This window comes from Mustela nigripes, chromosome 16 (assembly GCF_022355385.1).
Source record: "Mustela nigripes isolate SB6536 chromosome 16, MUSNIG.SB6536, whole genome shotgun sequence".
In the NCBI taxonomy this organism is placed as follows: Eukaryota; Metazoa; Chordata; class Mammalia; order Carnivora; family Mustelidae; genus Mustela; species Mustela nigripes.
Genome location: NC_081572.1, coordinates 35,540,070 through 35,554,509, shown reverse-complemented (window position 1 = coordinate 35,554,509; position 14,440 = coordinate 35,540,070). Strand labels below are relative to the sequence as shown.

Below are 14,440 nucleotides of genomic sequence, written 5' to 3'. Positions count from 1 at the left end.
TTCCTGCTCAGCAGGAGGCCTGCTTCTCCCTCTCCTTCTGCTTGCTGTTCCTCCTGCTTGTGCTCTAATAAATAAAATCTTAAAAAAAAAAAAAATTAAGAAGTTGACAATTTCGTGATCACACTGAGATGTTTAAATTTTATTATAGAAGTCATACAATAAAAAAATATAGAATGGTTTGTGATATAAAATGGAGAGTGAATCTCCTCCTCCCCACCACCCTCTAATCTTTCAGTGTCACGACTACAGTTTCTTTAAAATTACATGGTGTTAAGATACACTATAACAGTAAGCATCACTACTATTATGGAGGATTGAAACTCAATTCTATAATATGTTTAACACTGGGTTGCCAAAAGCCCATTTTTTTCACATTTAATATTCTCCCTCATTAAAGTAATATTTTTGTAACACAGGTACTTTGTACCCACATTGGTCACCAAAATTTTATAGTCTTATCTTGCAAGTGTAACACATATATAATTAAACAGTTGGTAAACATATAGAGATTGAGCACAATTAAGGCCCACAAGGTACTGCTGTGTAATGTATCTACTAACAGGTTGATCAAACCAGTAGTTATATTTGACAGCAAGAAAAAAATTAACTGGTTTCTGTTCATAGCTGTGATTAAACAAAGACTGGGTTCCTTTCTTTCAGCTTCAGAGACTAGAGATTCTGAATGCTTTTTATTTGTGGCAGATAACTGGATTGGTTTCCAAGAACATGGTACTATAGCCCCTTTAATTAGAAATTTGGCAAAACTCAAAATTATATCACACAGTAATAAACTACTAAGAAGTATCAGGCTAGAAGCAATTATCCAAATACAAAAGGCTAAATTGGCCATTCTCCGAGATACTACTTCTACATTTACCTGAACTATGTAAAGAGATATGAAGAGGCTAATAGCTGTCAGCAGAATGTGGTATGTTCCTTTTACCCAGTCTTTGACATGTGATCTTTTTTTAAGCATATATGACCCTGTTTGCACACCCGCCATATGAATTGCCACATATCCCAAAGTAGAGATTATTCCTTCTCGGTTGGCATTTAATAAACCAATCCTTGTGCCACTGCCATCAGTGCCATACAAAATTAACCTTTTCAGTGGGGTAAAGTCAAGGGCTAGCTGGTATAACACAATAATGCTAATGGCCATAATCCAGGATTTATTTAGAGGAAAAATACTTAAAAGCAGTGATGTTAACAGTTTCACAACTATTAAGGTAAAAAAAAAGTTCCAGTGAACTCCATACTCAGTTAAATGTTCTTGATAGCCTATGGATTTTATAATGACTAATCGTCCTACTCCTAGGAAGACTAGTGGCCAAACAGAGTACAATGACTTTGTAAGATAATAAAATCTGGACCCGTCAGTATATTTTCTCCTAACCTCTGGACAAACCATTGCAGTCCCAAAAATAAAACCTCCTACTCCAAAATCCATTGCTCCTGTCCCATAGAGCTCAGTTTTGGCAAATCTTCTGGGAAAAAGTGGGAAGTCCACAGCCAAAATGGCAATAGCAGTAAATGCACTGTTAATTACACGGAAACAAGAGATGGCTGGAACGTATTCTGATTCTAGACCAATTTTCAAGAATTTTTCAAGTATTTTCTGGACAGGCATTCTGGCACAGCAAGTTCTCCTGCAGTATATTTGATAGAATAGCCCTGCCCCAAGGATAATTACAGCAAGGTGCTCAAGGAGGACAAATGAAGACAAAATGGTCAAAGTGGCCACCAGGGGAACTATTAGGAAAACAAAGTCAGTGAAGAATCTAGTTCTCCAGGTATGTGAAGAGCACAAGTGCTGTGAGAGAATGATCAGAAGCCCTCTGCACAGGATACAGAATGCAGGTAAGCATAGGCCCTGGGTGACTTCAAGCACACTGGTTCCATTGTGGTTACTGACAAAAGCTTCCTTCATCTGCTTTTGAGACATTTTTTCTTCTTCCTGTGAAAATATGAGCAAAGGGATGCATTGGAAAAGTTCTTCTGGAATAGGCATATATATGTACAGGACTTGATTTTACTCTTTATAAAGATTTATTAGCACGTACGTGTGTGCAGGTAGGAGCAGAGGGAGAGAGAAACTTAAGTACACTCCTCACTAAGCTCAGAGTCCGACAGGAGGCTCGACTTCAAGATCCTGATATCATGACCTGAGATGAAACCAAGAGTCTGGTCCTTAAAACGCCTGCCCCACCCAGGGGCCTGATTTTGCTTTTATTCCTAGATTTCACAGCAGAACTTTAGGCCTAATGATTTCAAATCAGGGCAGGAAATAGAATTTGTGATTCCCCTTCCAAGGATTGTGGGAAGAAGCCTAACACCTCAGGATAAGAATGTCAGGGCACCTCAGTGGCACATTCGGTTACGCATCCAACTCTTGGTTTCAATTCATGTCCTGCTGAGATTGAGCCCCACCACTGGCTCTGTGCTCAACCCAGAGTCTGAAATTCTCTCTCCCTCTCCAACCAGTGCTCTCACTCTCTCAAGTAAATAAATACATCTTTAAAAAAAAGAAAAAAAAAAAAAAGGAGGGGCCCCTGGGTAGCTTAGTTGGTTAAGCGTCTGCCTTGGGCTCAGGAGGTCAGGATCCCAAGGTCCTGGGATCCAGCTCTGCCTAGGGCTCTCTGCTCAGCAGGGAGTCTGCTTCTCCCTCTGTGCTCTCTATCTCACTCTCTCTCAGGTAAATAAATAAAATCTTGGGGCACCTGGGTGGCTCAGTGGGTTAAAGCCTCTCTGCCTTTGGCTCAGGTCATGATCCCAGGGTCCTTGTCATCAAGCTCTCTGCTCAGCGGGGAGCCTGCTTCCTCCTCTCTGCCTGCCTCTCTGCCTACTTGTGATCTCTGTCAAATAAAATCTTCAAAATAAATAAAATCTTTTAAAAAGGGTAGGAATGTCATACCAATAGTATGAAATTACTGGTTAATGAGCTGTAGCTATCCTCTATATAAGGCAGACTCTCAAAGAAAGTTACTTTGGGATATAAATCCTGAAAATGGAATCAGAGAAATGAATTTTTATTACAAACATAATATGCTATTAAAATTTTGTAATGCAAACAAAACTAATGACTTCAAGTCAAATCAGAAGAGGACAGGGAGAAAGAAGTTACTTAAATACACGCTGGAGTTGGAGACCTTGGTTTGTGTGTACAGCCTCTCTGAACCCATTGCCTCCAGTACAAAATACTAGTCCTCCAGTTACATCCTGAGCCCCGGGCTGCTCCCTACCTCCTTCACAGTCATGCTTTCAGGTTAGGGTGGAGATGGGTAGAGTGGATGCTAATCCTCGGGAAGGGGCGAACGTCCAGGAAAGGCCTGGATGTAGAGCACACGCTAGTATTCGTGGTTTCAAAGAGCTGTAAAACACCTCTCTCATATTTCAAAGTCTTTAAAGGGGCACACAGAAAGAACACGTTTGTTGACTAAACCAGAACCATGTAGAACAAATGGATGCATGCGTGCCTGACGGCCTGTCTGAGCCAGCAATAATTTCACAGGATAACAAACCGATCAGAATCGTCTGGCTTTTAGAAATAAAGGAGTCTTTGTCCTGACGGACACGCGCCACGGCCGCGCCGTCCCTTACACCTCACATGCCTTCGATGTTCCGGCGCCCTGACGGCCGGCGGTCTACTTGGCCCGGGTTGCTTGACTCCCACCGCAGCCGCAGAGCCATGCAAGAGCAACCCACTTCCGCCTCCCGAGCCGCGCTTCCGGCCGACGTAGGGCAGCCTGCGCTTCCGGGCCGGCGGATTCCGCGCACGCGCGCGCCCCTGCCAGGACCCGAGCTCGTTTCCCAAACGCTTAAGCTCCGCGCGCCAATTCTTGCCTGTGGTGGGCTTGCCGCGCCCAGGTCCGTCAGAGGAGCCCGGAGCAGGCGTGTCACGCGCTCCACCGCCGCCCCTCGAACCTCACGACGATTCTCTCAGAGTGGTGGGGTCAGGGGGCCCGGCTCAGTGTTCCACCACGGCGTCCTCTACCGAAGGACCCCAGGCCCTGTGAGACTCTGGAGGCCCTGCTTCCCGCGCCTCTCCCACGGGAATACGGGAGACCAGCGTCTCAACCCCATCTTACCCCAGGTTCTCGAAATACTTTGCCCCAGCTGAGCCCCTAGTTCCGACCCCGGCATCCAGAGCGGGCCACGTGCGTCCGGAGCCCAGTGCGCGCCCCGCCCCGGGGGAGGAGCCGGCTGGCTCCAGGCCACTGGGCCCGAGCGGCGGCCGGCCGGTGCGCTCTGGCTGTCCCGGCTTCCTCTCCTCCCCGGCTCGCTCCCGCCCTCTCCTCTTCCCTCCCCTCCCCGGGCTCTTCCCGCCGTCTCTCCCAGCCTGCTTTTCCAGTCGCGCCTGGCGAGGGCCGCGCACTCGGCGGCTCGGGCCGTGGGACTGGTGAGTGTCACCCCCAGCCCAGGTTCGAAGCGCTTCGCGAGCCCGAAAGGGCGAGGAGGCCGGTTTGCCCCCGGAGCGCTGAGGAACGGGGGGCATTTTCCTCTCCTTTTTCCAAAGCGCCTTTGCCTACCCTTTCTCATTTCCTTTTTGACTGTCTCGTATTTCAGCTCTTGGCCCTTGCCTAGAAAGAGAACCTTTCAGGGTCCCCATTCCACCTCTCCACCTTGGTGGCAGGCGGCGATCCGGGGTCGGGAAAAGGTTTCAGCTGGGAGGCTGAGTCCCGTCTCCTGCCCTTATTGTCTCACTCCTTTGGACCGGGGAAGGGGCTGCTGGCCCGGATAAGCGTCAGGGCAGCCGCGCCCTTGGCTGGGGTCACATCCACCTTCCTGGGAAGGACACACTCTCCCCGTACCAGGTGCTTCCGGAGCGGCATCCCAGCCCTAGTCCCGGCGGGCACCTCGTCCAAAGAGGGAGTCCTGGTTCCCGCTGGGAACCCGGGGGCGGGTCCAGCTGGGTTCCCGGGACCCTTACCCAGCTCTTCTCGCTTGCCCTCCCACTGTCCTCCAAGCCGGGGACGAACTAGCTGGGGAGGAGGAGGAGGAGCTAGTGATCAGGTTGCCTCTTGCCCTGACTCGGAGTTTCATCTGCGTGTTACCGTCTCCTTTCTGTCCACAGTGGTCACACCCTTTCCAGAAATTCTTGGCTGGTAACCGCGAAGCTGGGAGAACTGGAGAAAACCGCTCTAATCTGACTTGACTCTGGCTGGGTACGGAGGCTGCATCATCATAACCAACATCTGCAAAGCGTTCTCTGAGGTACTAGCCCAATTGATCCTTACCTCAGTATTCTGAGGTGTAGGTATTAGTATTCCTTTTTGCAAACAAGTAAACGGAATAAGGCTTAGAGAGCTCTTGTGATCTGTCTTGGAGGAGTTGTGGGCTTTGATTTCTAACTCCACTACCTATTATGCTCCCCCTAATCCTCTCTTTTAAAATGAGCTTCAAGTTGAGGGAGCTTTGTTCTCCTTGACTCTCGGGTTGCCCTCTCCATGGCTGTCCCTTATGTGGTCATGTCCCCATATGGTCAATGTCCAAGGTGAATATGCCCAACACATTCCTGATGCTCTTCTCTGTCCTTTTTCCAGCTTGTATGAAGTCCCTATCCCTGAAGTCTTTCACATGCTAGATATATTCAGAGCCTCAAAGAAGTCTCTGCTAGGGTCAGTCCATTACAGACACCCCTCATCCTCATCCTTCCTTGCCAGGGAGGTGTAATGCCTGGGAAATTCTAAGTCTTAGGGTCTCTTAACAGATTTTCAGAGATTGGCCTTGGTATAGCCTCACAATACCCCCTTCTCAGATTTTCCTCCTCTGAAATCTTTGCATTTTTAAAGTTGACACTGGACTGTTCTTCCTGACTAGTGTCCCCAGATGGATTATCCATCCTCTGTAGTCCTTACTAGTAATAACGATATTTCCCCTCTGACTGAATATTCAGATTTATACTCCATGACATCATTGACCTTCACAACTACTCCTTGTGAGGTAGATTTTACTACCTCCATTTTCAAGATGAAGGATGAAGGTGGTCCAGGAAGGTGATCAGTGGCTTTTCTGTGAATGGGCTGTGATTTTATTCCCACACAACTGCTTTCCTAGAGCATCAAGAATTGACTTCAGCCTCCCTGGTCTATCAATTACTCGCTATACAAAAATAGGATCTTTCTGTTTACTGGAGAGGGTAGGGCATGAGACTTCTCTGTCTCCCAGTATCTCCATCCTCCACAGCATTGATTCAGAACATATGCAGCCCCACCCCAAACCTCTCTAGTAAAACTGGCCCTGAAGAGCCTGGGGAGCCCCTGGAGGCTCTCATAAAAGTTTCCCCTGTTCCCTAATTGTCAAGGGATAGGACAGACTTTCCCTCTCTGCCCAGGCTCGCCTTGATTCTTGTTTTGATTCCCCTTGCTTGGTGGGAGGAGCATGAGTGAGTCACCCTGAAGAAACCCTCACTTGTGTTTGGCCCTTGTCTTCTCTCTCATGTCATAGGCTCTGAGGTGACTCATCTCAGATTCCTCCAGAACTGAGCCTTTTGCTGGACCTATGTTCCAACTTGTGCCTCCATGACCAGGTGGATAGCACTCCTCGTGCCTGTGACCCAGAACCCTGGCTGACCACACTGAGGCAGGATGCTCCAGCAGGTAAAATGTCACCCTTAGGTAACCTAGGCCCTGAAGCATCTAAGGCACTTCCCACCTGTCAGTTAGGTGGCTGGATGACGTTTCTACTTACCCTGACCTGGAAGGAAGGGAAAGATCCCTTAAAGGTCTTTCTTCTTCTCACTCTTCACCCAGTCACTCCAGTGCCTTTCACCTGTCATTGAGAGGCTTTTCTTGATACCTGATTTGAATCTCTCTTACTGTGGTCTTTAGCCCTTTTTTCTGAGATGAGTAAGATGGGACGGTAAGATGGGATGGGGAGGGGACTCCTTGGAGTACTTTGGTGACTTCACAAACCTGAACCAGGGAAGGAGTCCTGAGAGATGTCCCTGCCAGCCTGAACTGTTGAGGTACAGTGAAGGTCTGAGGCTTCCAAGAGGAGGTATTCTTTGAAGCTGAACCTTAAAGAATATGTAGGAATTAGCTAGGTGGAGAAGGGAAGTAAGCAGTCCAAGCAGAGGTGTCAGTGCAAAATGTGGGTGAAGATATCTGCATGGAAATATAGGAGTCTGATGAATGGATCATGAAGTGCATGGTGAGAGGTTGCTATTGTGGCCCTTATGCCAGGCCTCTGCCTCTCTAAAAATTCTACTGTGGCCCCAGGCCTTCAGGAGTCCAAATCACCCATCTCCTATCCGTATCATCCTTCTCATGCAGCTCTCACTCCAAAGAGAATGCCAGTAGATAGATATTTGCTGCATTTTTATTTACAAAATGTGGCCAGGCACTGGGCTGAGGCAGATGTTTAAGGTGATCCCTGCTCTCCAGGAGCTCACAGTCTGGTGGAGTCCTAGGCAGGTAAGTGCCTGAGACTTACTAGGATAACCAGGTGGAAAGCCATCCAGCCTCAAGGGAGCCCTGGTAGACACTACTGCTTGATCATCTTCCAGACTTTTGTCTTATGAAATGAGCTTGAGACTGGGGAGAAGCTGGCAGGACAATTGTCTGCTCAGGGCTTTTTTTGTGTTTAACTTTTTTTTTTTTTCTTATTAAAAAAGCAGTAATGTTCATCATAACCATACTGGCAGCTGCTCTGTGTTGAGCCCCACCTAAGTAGTAGGTACTAGTCTAAGCATTTTATGTGAATAATTTTGTTTAGTCCTCAGGTAGGTTACAGTGTTACATGTACAGAGCTACTATATCCCCATTTTGGAGATACAGGTCAGAGAGGTTATGTGACTTTTTCAAGGTCACATTCACCATAAGCAATGTGGAAAATATAAGCAACAAGAACATTAAAATTACCTGTAAGTATACTACCCAGAGATAACATTTTAGAAAATATCCTTTTTCCCCCTAAGTATATATTTTTAAAATGTTTGAAGCTATCATACTTTTTTGTAACCTGCTTTATTCCTTTATAAGGATATACTATAAATTGTCCACCATTAGGACATGTGGGTTGTTTTCAATTTTTTTACCATTATAGATAGCTCAATATATACTGAATATTCCTATGGCCTTTACATAGCATCATTTTCTAAAAGAATTCCAGGCTAAAGAGGTATGTGCTTTTCAGGCCTTGATATATCATTGCCTAATTAAAGAAGAGCTGTTTTTAAAAGAATAATAATAACTAACTTTGGGTGCATATACCAGGTACCTTCTCTAAATCCTTGATGTGCTTATTAGGGTCTGACGTAGGTGCTATCAGCATTCCCATTTTATAGATGAGAAAAACTGAAGCATAGAGAGTTTTAAGTAATTTACATAACATGATGCAACTAGTAAGTGGTAAAATCAGAATTCAAATCCAGAAAATCTAGCTTTAAGGTCTAGGCTCTTGACTATTATACTCAGCTGCCTAACTAGTTGGATCAGAGCTGATCTTAAAATATGGCTTGGCTTGTGATTTCCCCCCCTCCATCCCCAGAGTAGAGTGATTTGCATGGTTCCAGCCATGGTCTGACCTCAGCATTTATCCTAGAGGCCAAGAGCCTACCTTGTGAATTATGGTAGGCCTACATTCAGAGAACAGGCAACATCTTTGGAAAGAAACTTGTTGCTGGGCCTCTCAAATAACACTTACCACCTTGGGAACTTTGAACTTTTCGGGTTCACTAATCTCATTGAAACCTACACAGTCGTATTATGGACTCCCTTCTCCAAAAGCAGATTTCAGCCAGGTACTACTGTCTTCTATTCCCCATCCCATGTTCACTGTAGTCTCCAGAGAGATAAGAGGAAAAATGAGAAATATGGAAAGAAGAAACATGTGGAAAGTGTTGGCATCAAGGATCGTACAGGCGAAAGAGAAACAGCCTTTTCCCCTTGGTGCCTATTCTTAACCTCATCCAATTCCAAGTCAGGCTCCCTGTCAAGTGGACCAGGGCAGAGGAAGTTAACTAAATAGCCAGGCTAAATTTAAGCCCAGAGAGCCAGGTGATGAAGGCATGGGGCTACGTCACAGCTGGTTTTTTATCACATGCTAAATGTTCTCTTTCAAAAAACGCCCAAACCATGGTTTTTTCCTGGGGGAGGGATGGTTTGTGATCCCCTATAGCAGTCCCCTACCTTGGTCCTCACCCCTACCAGGCCCAGTAAGGCTGGTGGCTGGCCAGCCTGGAAGCTGGCACTCATTCAGAGGAGAGGGGATAGCATTTTTTCATTTACTGAGTACACACTGTGTGCCAGGCACTAAGTGCTTTGGGTGTCTCTTTATTTTTCTGTCCAGTAGCTCTGCAAACTGGTTTTATTTTCCTTTATTTACAAATAAAGAAGCTGTGGCTCAGAGAAGTTAAGTAACTTAACCAGGCTCACAGTCTTAGTATGTAGCAGAACTGAACATACTGAACATATGTGGCAGAATCTAACCAGATTATGTTAGTAGAAGCCTGTTCTCTTTCTTCAGGCCCTCACCCCTGTATTACTGCCAGCTGGTCTCAGTCCCAGCTTTCATGGCCCTCTTCTCATGGCTTCTCAGGTTAATGGTCACAGTTCAGGCTCTGGTGCCCAAGGTGGGGAGTCCCTCAGAGAAGACCTGCAGGAGTTCCTGAGCGGGGAAGCCCCGCTGCACCAGCTAGATGACCTCACCAAGGTGAATCCTGTGACACTGGAGACAGGTATGGGCCTCCCTCTCCTCAACAATGCCGTCTCCAAAACAGCCCTTGGTGCTTGCCCGGCTCAGTTGGTGGAGCGTGCCACTCTTGATCTTGGGCCTGTGGGTTTGAGCCTCGTGTTGGGTATTGAAATTACTTAAAAATAAAATCTTAAAAAAGGTGCCGTCTCCAAGAGCGTGGAGATGATGTGGGTAGTCCGCACAGCTTTCCCTGGTCAAGCCAAGGCAGGCAGGACCTCGAGCCAGATAGGCTGCTCCAGACCTCTGCCTGGCAGCTGCACACAGACTCCCCAGGGCAGACTTTGCTCCAGATTTGGGGCTCATCTTAATTAGATCTTGTACCTATTCATCAGGGAGCTGCTGGGATCTAAAGGCACTTGGCTAATTGCTAGTAGCACTGTTAGGCCAGTGTTTGTGTGGGCAGTTGTGTCTATATTTGAGCCAGACTTTGCTAAAAGTGCCTCTGCCTCAGTCTTGAGGTGTTTGCAGGCTCGGTACGCAGCAGACATATTCTACACCAATGCTGGCTGCACCCTGGTCGCTCTGAACCCTTTCAAGCCCGTCCCTCAGCTCTACTCACCAGCACTGATGAGAGAGTACCATGCTGCTCCGCAGCCCCAGGTAAGACTCAGCCACATCCTGGGCCTCAGGGCTCCGCCATATCCCCTAGGCCTCCTTGCAGCTTCCCCATCATCATCCATCTATTCACCAGCCATGCGGTCATTCAGAGTTTGCTGGTGCCACAGCCCTGCCCACCAAGGGATTGAAGAATTCTGGATACAGGACAGGTGCAAAATGAGATATAAATAAATATTTGTTTAACTGAGTTTGGAACCTAAAATAAAAAGATAGAATAACGGATTTTTTTTTCTTGTTTGTGACGTTATTAATAGGGACAGATTTATGAAGGTATATTTGTGTATTTAATGAACCTTTTTGAGGGGGGAGAATAAATAAGGAAGGCCCTAGAAAATTCAGCACTTGTTCCTCTCCTCCAAGAGGAATGAGAGGAATAAATTCTGGTGGGGTTGGAGTTGGAGCAGGCAGCAAATAAACTAGCTGGTGTTTAAGTGCATGATGTCCTCAGAGAGAGGGAAGAGCAAACTTGCTGGCAGGAAGGTTACTGTCAAGGAGAGAGACAGCAGATGAGATGGGAAGATGAGACAATCCAGGGCTGCTGGCGAAGGGTCTGAAGCAGCACAGCAGGTGCAATATATCCATGGTGCTGCTCCCCCAGGAGTGGAGGGACTGACTGGAGCCTGCCATGGGGATAATTACTCTGGAAGCTGGGGGAGTCAAGTTCAGAAAGGTCAAACAAGATATAGGGAGCACAGGGGTGCCTGGGTGGCTCAGTGGGTTAAAGCCTCTGCCTTCGGCTCAGGTCATGATCCCAGGGTCCTGGGATCGAGCCCCACATCGGGCTCTCTGCTCATTGGAGAGCCTGCTTCCTCTCTCTCTGCCTGCCTCTCTGCCTACTTGTGATCTCTGTCTGTCAAATAAATAAATAAATTCTTCAAAAAAAAAAAAAAAAGATATAGGGAGAACAGTTGGAGGCTTTTAACAGTCCAGGGAAGAGGAGGCTGGGGCAGAGGCAGGTGCAGAGAGGGAAGGCTCTGTCATTATCCACAGCAGTGCCTTCTCTCCAGGAATCTGTGGATAGATGATGATTGCTGGGTGGGCCATGCCGGGCTGGCTAGGCATTGTGCAGATGGCCTGGCCCCCCAGAAGCTCATGCATGGTTAAGTGTCTGAGTCTTCCCTGAGAGCCCATATCTCACTGAGAGCCTCTTCAAAAGCAAAAGCCATGTCATGGTTTCCTGTTTCCCCAGTGCCCAGTTTAATGCCTAGCACATTGAGGATAATTAGTATTTGTAAATGGAAAGAATAGTGGCCTTGAAATTCAAGTCACATGGTTACAATTACTTGCTGAGTGGCCTTGGGAAGGTTATTTAACACCTCCAAACCTCAGATTTCTCATCCATAAAATAGGATTAGCTATCCAACTAATGGATAGATTTTTTAGGCAGTAACTTATAGGAAAGTTCTTTGCATGCTGCAGAGTACAGTAACACAAAATAATAAGCAGCAGAATAAGAATAAGACATAAGGTAAGATAAAATGGGAGGACAAAGTGTTAAGGTTATAAACTGGTAAAGGCCAGCACTGCTTCCATACTAAGAGAAGGTGAGTGGATACAGCCATCATAGGGGTCCCACAGTTGGGTCTAACACTGTTATATCCAAGGGATTTTTCTAGAGGAAACCTGGCGCTGCTGTTGGCAGCCTCCCCTCTCAGCCGTCATTTGATCAACCACTCCTTGGAGACAGGCGTTCCCTTATGTGGCCTCTCACCCCTTGATGTTTTAGAAACTGAAGCCCCACATCTTCACTGTGGGTGAACAGACCTACAGGAACGTCAAGAGCCTGATTGAGCCAGTCAACCAATCTATCATTGTCAGCGGAGAGAGTGGTGCTGGAAAGGTAGGAGGGCCTCTTTCTTACCCTGTCAACTTTTTGACTGGTGGGGTGGGCAGAGAAGAAGGAGGTCATTCCTTGTGGAGTCGTTTGCTGCCTAGTCATTCCCAGATAGGCTGGCTAAAGCAGGGACTCAGCGTGCAGTGGTAAGCTAAGGCAGGAAGTCAAGACACAGCGTTTTAGTCCAGGCTCTTCCACATAACACTGGGTGAGATACTTTTTCTCTCAGTCTTCATTTTTCTCCTCAAAGGTCTCTGCGCTGACACCACTGGAAACAAAAGTCAGCTGTTGGGGATTCCAGAATATGGTTAAGAGGTTCTGCAAACCTCAGTTCTTTGATTTGTAACATGACAGGGATAGGAGGACCAACTTGAAAATCATGGGACTCCTACGAGAGTTAAATGGATCAGTGCACGTAGGCACTTGGTGGCACACTTAGCACGTGGCAGCACTCTAGAAGTACCTGGGGTTACTGGTGGGAAAAGGTTTAACGGAGTAGTCCACCCACTACATGGGTTGGCCATGATGGCAAGGACTGTGCATTATGCCAGCTGTACGGAAGGACAGAATCATTTGATGCAGTCTTGTGGCTCCAGGTTCCCAAACCACAACAGGTGAGACAGAATGCTACACCGGGCTGGTTCAGGAGTTGCACAGCTGGTCAGAGGAGGCCACCAGGCCAGACCTCATCACCTTCTTGCCAAGGCTCACCCAGCCACCCCACCCTTTCCACAACGCTTTTACCATCACAAGGGATTTTTTTAGACCATAAACTGCCTCTGCCTATACTTAACATGTGAGAGAATTGCTGAGCACTGAGCACCTGCCAGCTTCTAGGCTGTGGGCTAGCCACTAAAGAATGGCAGGGGACGGGACACCTGGGTGGCTCAGTTGGTTAAGCAGCTGCCTTCGGCTCAGGTCATGATCCCAGCGTCCTGGGATTGAGTCCCACATGGGGCTCCTTGCTCGGCAGGGAGCCTGCTTCTCCCTCTGCCTCTGCCTGCCATTCTGTCCACCTGTACTCGCTCTCTCTCCCTCCCTCTGACAAATAAATAAATAAAATCTTTAAAAAAAAAAAAAAAAAAAAGAATGGCAGGGGAAGGAACAAAGATGAAAAATGCAACATACGGCTTCCAGGGAGGCTCTTAGTCCACTGGGAAAGACAAGGAAACAGGTGAAAATAGTAAGCTGCAGGGATGACAGCTTGGACTTGGGTGCAGAGAAGATCTTCAAGAGCTCTTTCAAAGTGGCCAGTGCAGTGGCTCATACCAGGCTCCTAGAGGAAGCGCATCGTCCTCCAGAATTGCTCTGGGGAGCAGAGGCGGACCTGGCCTGAAACCCATGCCACCGGAGGTCAGCAACTTTATTGAGCAGTCGCTATGGTCTTTTGCTGGGTCTATATATATATTTTTTAAGCTCTTTTTTTTTTTTTTTAAGATTTTACTTATTTTATTTGACACAGAGAGAAATCACAAGTAGGCAGAGAGGCAGGCAGAGACAGAGGGGGAAGCAGGCTCCTTGCTGAGCAGAGGGCCCGATGCGGGGCTCGATCCCAGGACACTGAGATCATGACCTGAGCCGAAGGCAGCGGCTTAATCCACTGAGCCACCCAGGCGTCCCTTTAAGTTCATTTTTAATAAGTAGTAGCATAACTACATAGTTCAAAAGCAATACCGCAAGGCTTACAAAGAAAAACAGTAGGGGCACCTGGGTGGCTCAGTGGGTTAAGCCTCTGCCTTCAGCTCAGGGTCATGATCTCAGGGTCCTGGGATCAAGCCCTGAATCAGGCTCTCTGCTCAACAGGGAGCCTGCTTTCCCCCTCTCTCTGCCTGTTGCTCTGCCTACTTGTGATCTCTCTCTCTGTCAAATAAATAAATTAAGAAACAAAAAACAAACAAACAAAAAAACAGCAGCCCTACCCATATCTACAAAGACTGTCGCTCTCTTCCAGAGGCAACAACTTTCACATCTTCTAGCATTTTATTTGGGCATTTGCGTCAGTATTTTTTTTTTTTTAAGATTTTATTTATTTATTTGACACAGAGAGAGATCACAAGTAGGCAGAGAGGCAGGCAGAGAGAGAGGGGGAAGTGGGCTCCCCACTGAGCAGAGAGCCCGATGCGTGGCTCCATCCCAGGACCCTGAGATCATGACCTGAGCCGAAGGCAGAGGGTTAACTCACTGAGCCACCCAGGCACCCCGCATCCATATTTCTAAACAACATCCTTTTATTAAGTTTTCAGTTTTTTTACCTTATCGTTCATTTTTCAGGTATGATAAAGATTTAGCCCT

At 47.1% G+C, this 14,440-nt stretch overlaps 2 protein-coding genes across 11 annotated transcripts in view; one reads left to right on the top strand and one right to left on the bottom strand.

The window, feature by feature from the left end:
* Nucleotides 1–14,440, top strand: part of MYO19 (myosin XIX) — a 42,678-nt gene that overhangs the window by 5,735 nt on the left and 22,503 nt on the right. The window contains exons 1-6 of one of the 5 annotated variants that reach the window (XR_009400531.1): nucleotides 4,220–4,399; nucleotides 5,075–5,214; nucleotides 6,448–6,599; nucleotides 9,541–9,679; nucleotides 10,148–10,296; nucleotides 12,041–12,154. Coding sequence is in view for 4 of the 5 variants with exons in the window: in XM_059381014.1 (XP_059236997.1) it covers nucleotides 6,588–6,599; nucleotides 9,541–9,679; nucleotides 10,148–10,296; nucleotides 12,041–12,154 (414 nt within the window). In the remaining variant the exon portion in view is untranslated. Of the gene's footprint in view, nucleotides 1–4,219; nucleotides 4,400–5,074; nucleotides 5,215–6,447; nucleotides 6,600–9,528; nucleotides 9,680–10,147; nucleotides 10,297–12,040; nucleotides 12,155–14,440 lie in introns of those variants that run through there. The other 4 variants (XM_059381013.1, XM_059381014.1, XM_059381015.1 and 1 more) reach the window with 4 other exon arrangements.
* On the bottom strand, nucleotides 119–5,020 carry PIGW (phosphatidylinositol glycan anchor biosynthesis class W). Of its 6 annotated transcripts, none has more exons than XM_059381023.1 (2): nucleotides 4,812–5,020; nucleotides 119–1,957 (listed from the first exon to the last, which is right to left on the bottom strand). In XM_059381023.1, exons 1-2 carry the CDS (start codon nucleotides 4,830–4,832, stop codon nucleotides 437–439), a joined length of 1,542 nt encoding a protein of 513 aa, XP_059237006.1. In that variant the 5' UTR covers nucleotides 4,833–5,020; the 3' UTR covers nucleotides 119–436. The 6 variants fall into 6 exon arrangements, with proteins under 6 accessions (XP_059237006.1, XP_059237009.1, XP_059237008.1 ...); XM_059381026.1 differs by lacking the exon at nucleotides 4,812–5,020 and adding an exon at nucleotides 4,089–4,189; XM_059381025.1 differs by lacking the exon at nucleotides 4,812–5,020 and adding an exon at nucleotides 3,844–4,177.

Excerpts from the sequence above, each read along its gene's own strand:
- PIGW (XM_059381023.1), bottom strand. The coding sequence starts at position 4,832 with ATGCCGCTCCGGAAGCACCTG. Across the intron at positions 1,958-4,811 it reads TGCCGCTCCGGAAGCACCTG|GAAGAAGAAAAAATGTCTCA; the intron begins GTACGGGGAGAG and ends ATATTTTCACAG.